This window comes from Poecilia reticulata, linkage group LG2 (assembly GCF_000633615.1).
Source record: "Poecilia reticulata strain Guanapo linkage group LG2, Guppy_female_1.0+MT, whole genome shotgun sequence".
Taxonomy (NCBI): Eukaryota; Metazoa; Chordata; class Actinopteri; order Cyprinodontiformes; family Poeciliidae; genus Poecilia; species Poecilia reticulata.
Genome location: NC_024332.1, coordinates 852408 through 861545, shown reverse-complemented (window position 1 = coordinate 861545; position 9138 = coordinate 852408). Strand labels below are relative to the sequence as shown.

At 39.3% G+C, this 9138-nt stretch overlaps 1 protein-coding gene across 1 annotated transcript in view; it reads left to right on the top strand.

The window, feature by feature from the left end:
- The first annotated feature begins 767 nt into the window (after window positions 1–767).
- The window catches only part of nid2a (nidogen 2a (osteonidogen)), a 46398-nt gene continuing 38027 nt past the window's right edge, over window positions 768–9138 (top strand). The window contains exons 1-3 of the mRNA XM_017303688.1: window positions 768–1049; window positions 2130–2315; window positions 2495–2611. Coding sequence (XP_017159177.1) covers window positions 840–1049; window positions 2130–2315; window positions 2495–2611 — 513 coding nt within the window. The 5' untranslated portion in view covers window positions 768–839. The remainder of the gene's footprint in view (window positions 1050–2129; window positions 2316–2494; window positions 2612–9138) is intronic.

The window sequence follows — 9138 nt, the reverse complement described above, 5'->3', positions numbered from 1 at the left end:
ATAAAGAGACTTTTAATGCAAAGTTGCATTAAAAATTGCATTAAAAGTCCATCAAACGTGTCTATTTTGCATTATGTGGTAAATAATGACTAATTTAATGCAAAATAACAGCATTAAAAGCCCATTAAAAGTTATTATTTACCGAATGACACTTCACAAGAAGACTATAGACGCTAGACTATATCCTATCTGAAGGAATCATATAGGAGTTATATTTGGAGTCTAATTAGAAGACTCCTTCATATATCGCGTTTATTCACACCCTTTTAAACATAGTGTTGCAAAATGCAGTAAAGTTTGTGATTGTAACATGACAAAATGTGGAAAAGTTTAAGGAGTAAGACGGGATTTAAAGTGAGGCTGCAGTACACTGGTGCAGACGCTAGATGGCACAAATGAGCCAGGTTGATGTCTCTGCCTTGATTAAACTGAATAAATAAAAAATATTTGAAATTAAAGTTTAAGATTTCTTTCTTAGTAATGTTTTCACATAAATATATATTTTTAGAAGTTTATAGTTTTTCAGTGAACCGGGTACTGTGTGTGTGTATTAAAATAGTTACGGAACCACGTGTCTTCATGAGTACTGTGAAACAGATATTGTTACATCCGGATTAAAAATGCTCCATTTGTCCTTTTCTCTTAATTCGAGCCAGATGTTACCTCCAGCACCGGGACGCAGCGTGTCACTCAGCCCGCCTGTGACCAATCAGTGCGCGGCTAAGCTCCTCCCTCCCGCCCCGGCAGGAGCGGCTGGGTCCCGGCGGGGTTCTCCTCCTTTCCGCTGCTCCGCTCTCCGAGTCCGGCTGTTTCTGCTGCCAGAGCTGCTCGGCCTGCCCATGGACAGAGGAGCGATGCTGACCGCGGCTCTGCTGTGCTGCTGGAGCTGCACCGTGTGTGTGGTCACAGCCATCCGGAGGACGGATCTGTTCCCTTTCGGGGATTTGACCGGAGATTTAATTTTACCAGAGGGCGACGATGAGACATCCAGAGCGCTGACCCTACCGAGACCCTTTTACTTTTTTGACTCCCCTTTTTCCCAGCTCTATGTAAGTCAGTTTTTTTTTTCTTTCCTCTATTTTTAGTTTGTCAGCTTAATTTGTTCCAATGCATTTGCAAATTTGCTCCAGTCTGTCATTCTCTTTAACATGGAAAGACTTAATGCAACAAAAAGATGTAAAAAAAAAAAAAAAAGAAAAGAAAATTACAGTTTAGCTATAATTGTTTATACATTTTTTTAACATTAGAGTATTATTCATGTACTTCAACAATCATAAACGAAGCAGGTGAAGCTATTATTATTGTTTTTATGTCATTTGCTGATGTATCTAACAGGTCTCTCTTGTAAGTTTCAAGAAATTTCCCTGTATAAATACATTATTATTGCTAGTTGTAATAATAATAATAAAAAAAGGTAAGAAACAGGTTGCAAGGTTTTCCAAACTCTGCAGAATCCATCGTGTTGTAATTTATTTTTAAATTTGCGAACAGAAATCTGAAAAAATGAATGACTGACAACAGGCTGTTGCCACCACCATCTGTTATGAGGTCTATTTAACGAAGTAGAAGGAAAATTATACATTTTCTCAATTTTTACAACAATTTAATCTTCATAAATGTAGCTGTTCTGCAAGGGTTGGTTTAAAAACATTAGTGAACAAACATCAGTTTGAACTTCAGCAAGTCATCTAAAATGCCAGTTTAAATTTCCCAATTTAAACTGGCATTTAAATTGGAAACATTAAGTAATTAAACAGATGTACCTAATAAAGTGAATACTAAACAAAGATGTTTCAAGTAAAAGTTAATCAGTTTGGGCAGTAATCATTCAATGTCCTCCTGATTAAATCTGTTCATTTTGTGCTTATTTGCATCACACTTCACAGGAATGATTGGTCATGCTCTGCCATGAAGGATAATATCAGACTGAAAGTCATTTAAATGTGGTTTGCTGGTTTCCTAAACATAATCAAGTCCAGGCAGGGGATCCTTGGGGCTGTTCCAGTGGTTTAGGGAGGCACTGAAGAGGTTCATTATGTGGTTCCCGGGGGTTCCAGTGGGTTAAAGGGGATGTGGGTTCATTTGGAGTCATTTTTTAACACCAAAGCTTGATTTGTGTCTTGGTTTAGGTGGCCACCAATGGCATCGTTTCGGCTCAGGATCTGCCAATGGAAAAGCAGTATGTTGATGATGGTCTGCCTACAGACTTCCCTGTTGTGGCTCCGTTCCTGGCCGACATTGACACAAGTGGAGGACGAGGAAACATTTACTACCGCGTTACTGAAACACCCAGCGTACTTAACAGATTCGCTCAGGTATGTCGGATTTAAAGTTGTCTGGTTTTCAAACTTCTAAAATGTAAAAAAACGTGCTTCAGGTTTGGCTTCTTCCCCTTTTGGTTCATCCTCCATTAGTGCATCCCATTGTCCTTCTCTTGTTCATTTGTCATTCTCTCCGTCCTTCATCCATTGGTTCATTCATCTTACTCCTCCAGGAGGTTCACCGGGGCTTCCCAGATGCAAAATTCACTCCCACGCACGCCGTGGTGGCAACGTGGGAAAACGTCGCTGCGTACGAAGAACAAGCTCGAGCCACTGGCACCACCAACAAGGTACAACACTTTGGACCTTTGTCCAAATTCAACCCCCTACTAGTGTGCTGGTGTTCTGGAGACACACAGTCCCAAATTCCTGTAAATCGTGTTTCGTTCGAACTAATCCTGAGGTGGGAGGTACATAACCCCCACCTTTCCCCTCCTAATCTGCCTCTTAACCTTTTTAAAGGGTCAGAGGCCATCTTTAAGTGTCATCAAAGAGTCCCCCGCCCTACCAACCCATTACTCCTTCCTCCAGTTCCCACACTAACCTTGCCCACTCAAGCATAGACTAACTCTCCCCTCTCAGTATGTTACCTAGTCTTCATAAAGTTTCTAGAAATATTGTTTCATATAGTTTGGGGGTTTTGAGAGGAATGTAGAGAGAAAATAAGTTGCTGAAACTGGGTCAAGAGTTTAGCTGTAGGCTACAACTTGAGTCATGTTTGTTTACTTTGCAACTTCCAATAAATGCGTCAACAGTCATCACTAAAGTCTTTAAATACAATTGCTAAAACCAACGTATAGTAAGTGCACAAAGTATGTGTCTTATGTCCAAATGGTTAGAACGGTCAACCAATAAAACAACCAGGATTTCCCTGCAGGAGCTGTTTGACAGATGTGCCCAGCTCCAGCTGTTGCTCCCATGATGAATGGCGCAATACGTGGGCTAAACTAGCTGCATGTTGTGCACCTGTTTCATTCCTTTCCACAAGATATAAGCTTGAGCTAGTTGACCAGATTTACAGTATTTCACAACTTGAAAATCCATGTTGTCACGTTAAAACAGCGACCTGTAATGTATTTTGTTGGGATTATGTAAATCAAGAGAGTAGTACGGCACAACTGCCAATGGAGGGCAAAAACCTACTCTCTGAAAATGAATACCATTGGTTTTAGCTGTTAGCCTACCTAACCTACCAGCATATCACGCTAAATCTTAAATATACAACATGATATATGAAAGAAAACGGGATACAGTGCTTTGCTACTAATTGTCAACAATAAAGTCCAAGTGTATCACATTACACAGGTCAGGTTAATAGCTAGGGAGACGGAAGTAGTTATGCTAGCTTGACTTTGAAAACCTTAACATGTAGATGTGGTGTGGAATCCAGTGTTTGGGTTCAGTAAAATAAATAAATAATATGACCCACTCACCATCTCTGACAGATCATCTACATAGCAGGTATTTAAATTAGCTGCGTTCAGATGATCACTTATCAATAACATTCAACATGTCTATAGTAACTCTGGAGGAGTTGCAGAAATCCACAGCTGGGAATCTTTCATCCTTCCTTTCCATCACAAAAAAACTCTTAATTCAATGAAAAACATAAAGTTTCAATAATTTCTGAGTCACTACATGTTCGTGAAAAATATAGGTCCTTCATTTTAAACAAATCATAGTTACAGGCCTGTTAGAAAAGCTTTTCTTGAACTGCATCAGAAACTTTGCTTTGGTTAAACCCTGGGAAAGTCTCCAAGTAAAGCCAGGCAGACTGAGGTGATCGATTGAACAAACATTGCTTTGTAGTTCCTGGTGTGCAGCTTGTGGGATGGTGGGATGAAGGGAGTGGCAGATCCAAGGAAAACCCCCAAGGAATCTTTCTGTGACCGTCCAACCCTCTCAGCAGTGGTTGCTCTTTGTCTTCACTTTCCTTGTATATTTTCTTTTAGATTTATTTATATCTTGCTGCATGATCAAAAGCCAAATATTGAAACAATTATGAAGCACTTTAGGACTTTGCTCAGTACCTTGAGCTTGGTTTGACTGCAGTGATGCCAATGTTTTAAATCAGGATCAGTCTCCTGATCTACTGGAGTTTGTAGTTTAAAGGGTCCATCCTTTTGGAACGGATTGGTGTCTCTGCTTCACTGTGTCTCTTTTGGACTTGGACTGATAGCCTCTTCCTTTGAAGACATTAGCCAGAGGTGCAGGGTGGGGTGGAAGGGGGCTGGTGTGGTATGTGTGTGTGTGAACTGATTAACCTGAGGTGTGTGTTTTTTAGGTTGTGTATAAGAAGTCATGGGGTGGCGTTTTGGGGGAAGGGCCAGACTGTGGGGTGTTCTGGAGTTGGACGGGACACAAGAAGTGCTTAAGGAAACAAATAACAGACATGAAGACCAATAAAGCAAGACAGTCACCATTCACATCATTCTTGCTTAAAAAGATACATTTTTGACTTACATGCAGAAAAATGCTATTAGCATAACATTTATCAATTTGAACACAAAGACATTGGTATATGAAGTTTGCTTACTTTGGTAATGATTTATGCAGAAAAGCTTTCAGTTTTTGTTTTTAACAATATTTACCAAATTCTACCTTTAAGTTTTAATCTTGGTAATTCTGCTTAGAATAATTTTGACCAGAAAATAATGATCAGAAGTGTAGTTTAAAAGGTAAAGTTTGATAAAAACATAGGCATTCATATTAAGATAGCAGATGTTTAACTTAACTTAGCTTAGCTTAGCTTAAAAACCAGGAAATGGGAAATAGATTGGCTAGTGCCTACTTTATTTTAACAAGTGTGTTAATGGGCCAGTGTTAGTGATTTCTTTCACTTTTTTAACCATCATAGCTGCAGGGTATTATTGGAGAATTTAAAGGTGCCTATACTCTTACTGTAAGTATTTCCAGTCTTTAATATTGAAGAGAACTGGAGAAATGCAGCTGAAACTACTAAATAATATGTAAATAATATATTTAAAGTCTGTATTCACTTTCGTCTCATTACATCTAGAATAAAACAAACAGAAAACAAACAATGTACCAACAGGGACTATTATGTTTTCTGTTACTGGTGAAAATCCTGAAGGAGACTGTTCCGCCATCCCCAATAAATTACAGTTTTGGAGTGACCTAGTTAAAGTACAGACTTAAATCTGACTGAGATGGTGAGAAAAACCCTTAAAATTAGTGGCCGACTTGAAGGAATTCAGCAAAGAATGGGTGACAATTCTTCCATATGAATAGAAATTTAGGATTCTTACTTCAGAGGGTTTTGAGCCGATCTTTTCATACAGAATGTCCCTTTAGTTTTCCCGTCTTCCTCACATGAAAGCTACAAGTGGAAAATTCAACTTGGTTTTCGTTTTAGCACCATAGGAAGAGTTTCAGGAATATGATTTGTTGTTCCTGAGGCCCTCCAGCTGTGACGACTGGGGGTTCTTCTTGGATTATGTTCACTCAGCCTCAAAGCGTGTTCTGACCACTCTTCAACTTTGACAGAATGTTATTCTGACCACATGCAGTGGGATCCTTTGAGACTTTCAGTTTTTTAAGAGGCGAGGATGACAAAAACGACATTAAATCTGGAAACCAGTCAGAAAAAAATATGTTTTTTTTCTCTCAACAAACGAGAATATAATCTGGAAATGTTCTTCAAGCAATTCAAACGTTTATAAACTCAGACGCAAAAGTTTATAAGACATGAGTGGAGCATTGAGTGGACAGTTCCTGACCAGAAATCAGTGCGGTGGTGTGTGTTAATGTGTGTGCCTGTGTTGCCAGTTCCCACGCTGCAGCCACGCTGGTGATACTGGCAACCGGACCACAGCTGCTGTCTGCGTCTCTGCCTGTTTGCAGCTGCTCTGTGGTTAACGGGCTGAAACACCAGCAACCAAAAACACACATGTAGAACATGGATCCTGACCTCTTTTCCACTTTATGCTCCAGGCTAACCACATTACACATACCTCTGACTTCAATTTGTGCAAGACTACAGCGCCGAAATGCAGCGCTTCTATGTAATTACGCAAATGGGTTTCTTTGGAGGTATTTTCAGCAGTTAGCATGCTACCTATACTAAATGATGCATGGTTTTTAAAAGACTTAATGCTGCTGCGGTTATAGATGCAAGTAATTTGGGATGCTTCTCTGCCAGTTTTGCATTTAGAGACTCCAGTTTTTTCCCATTTTTCTTTGGTACGTAGTCCAAACTCAGACAGATTTTAACGTCTTGCCTTTGACTTTGACTGGACCATTCTAACATATAATCTATCATTCCAGTCTTGTGTTGTGCCTAACAGGTGTTGTTCATTGTTTAAGTCCATCAATCTTGATTCTGTTCACTAATTTGGTGCCTTTTTAAGGACTGGATTTTGTTTAGAAGTATTGGAATAAATTGGGTTGTATATATCTATGCTGCACTTTTCATGTTTTTAGCTATTCAGTCGAATGTGTCGGCCGAAGAGACAAAAAAAGACACAAAATGAGAGATTATATAACATTTACAGTGACACCAGAAGCTTCTCAAGTCATTTGTAGACACGTTTTCAGAGTTCTCAGCAGTTTTTACAAGCCAGATTTGCAGTAGCGTAACTCCACGAAACTTTGCGGCATCTGAAAATACCAACGGTTTCTGAAAGGGGAGACGTTGCGCTTTCCAGCCAATATCAGGTTATTGTTATTAAAATCTGATGAAACACTCTTTTTAATAGACTTTAAATTGTAAATAACTGCTAAATGTTGAATGTTCTGGATAAACAGGCAAATATATTTACTAACGGGACATTTACAGAACTCCATACAAATAAAATAAGAAAAAATATCCAGATGGAGATTTGAAGCCTTAAGGGGTTAATGTAAAGCATGTTAAAGTCAATGTATCAATCTTTTTTCTTAATGTGACAAACCTTTAAAAGCTCAAGATGTGTGAATATTATCGCAAAGTATTCATGAAGTTAGTTTAGTGAGCCAAATAAAGTTTTAAATAAAGCCTTGTATATCAAGTTTGATTAACACAGAGATCTTGGGTTGTTTAATTTAAAGACTGTGATGGTCTGCGGTTTGTTACATGTAATGTGAAACATGTGAAACACATGTTGCGGAACAGAACACACTACATGAAGTTATGTGATTCAAATCTAATGCATACATTGTAATTATTTACCGGGAGGTCCGGACAGCTATCAGGCAGACGACGCAACCCACATAACATAAATCATCTATAATCTCCCTGAAAAGAAAAGCAGCAGCAGGAGGTTTGCAGTAATTAGTGTCTGTGTTTGTCCCTGGTCAGCGCCACCAGTGTCAGCACCCTGTGTTAAAAAAGAAAAGGTGTGAGGGAATGCCTGCAGGAAGGTTGAGTGTTGAGCTACAATTTCTGAAAGCCTTTCATCTCTGTTGGCTGTAATTTGTTTTCTTCCAGCTGTGAGTCTGTAAAGAACACCAAGAGGTCTTTGCCGAGGCAGTAAAACAGCACAAGCATTTGGCAAATAACCAAACAGATAGAGGCGGGATTGGGAAGAAAACATAACAAAATGGGCCTTTCCCAATATACTGTAGTAGGTGGAGAAAACTGAAGATTATAGCATTAGTCATTAGTGATTGTAACAACATTAACACAATGTTTAGTCACACAGAGAAGACATTCCAAGTGAATTCAACATTTACTTAGTGCTATTGTATCCTCCCATTCCCAACGGTAAAGACAAATCAATACCTGCTTTAAGGACAAACTAAACTCATAGGAACATGTCTGCTCTAATTTATTGAATGTGACTACGTGTGTGGGGAGAGAAAAACTCAAAAAAAATTTCAAAAGAGGTATTTGGGTTTTCTTCATCATACGTAAACTCTAGCTGCTGTTCTCCCTTAGTGTTCCCTTAGTGTTCTTGTCAGAAGATGCTCAGTTTGTCGTTCCCTAAATCTAGCAGACCTACACCGTTTCCCTCCAGTTCATCCACCCCCCAAACTCTTTAACAAAACCTTTAGAGAGTCCAGAAAGTGGAACTAGAAGTGACAGCTTTCTGCTGTCCTGCTCCACATGAGACAAATGGATAGTGGTGGAAATGTGCTTTTGTTCCTTCCCAGTTTGTTGTAGTGACGTGAGAGCTGAGTGGAGGATGAACTTGTATTTATTTGTTTCAACATTCGCCAATGGGTTTAAACTTCTTTGTGTAACTATGAAAAAATGATGTTGGAAATGGGATTGATATCCTATCATAGAGTAAAATTGTTATTTATTTGCCTCTAAAGAGACTGATGTTATCCGTAAGTATGCTTTGCATGCCCTCGGGGCGTCTTCCAGTGGAGTCGTTTTGACCATGTTCCATAAGGAGAAGGTCTTAGGCCAAACCCAAGGCAAACAGCAATGAAGCTAACCCAGGAAGAGGCTTATCTTTACATTCAAGCTGTTTAGTGCTGGAGGTATTTGGCTCTTCATTGTGATCGAGTGTCCAAACTTCAATATCCGTTTCCCCTTAGCCTTCACTGCTGACGACTGTCTGCTTGCTGTTCCCCAACTTAAGCAGATCTACCCTATGAAAGTATTAGGTCACAATAGAACTTAATGGATTCTTAACCATTAATGTGTTGGACAACCTTTAATAGGCTCTGCTCATCTAAGATGGGTTTCCAGTGAAGTTCTTCCACACCAGTCTCGCTCATCCATGTTTTTACAAACCTTAGTTTGTGTACTGGTGTTTATCATCAAATTATCCAAAATATGTTGGTATTCATTTCACTGGAACCAATGGGAAGAGATGTAGCTCCTGAAAAAACAGACCCTCAATCCCTTCATCACTAGATGCCACTC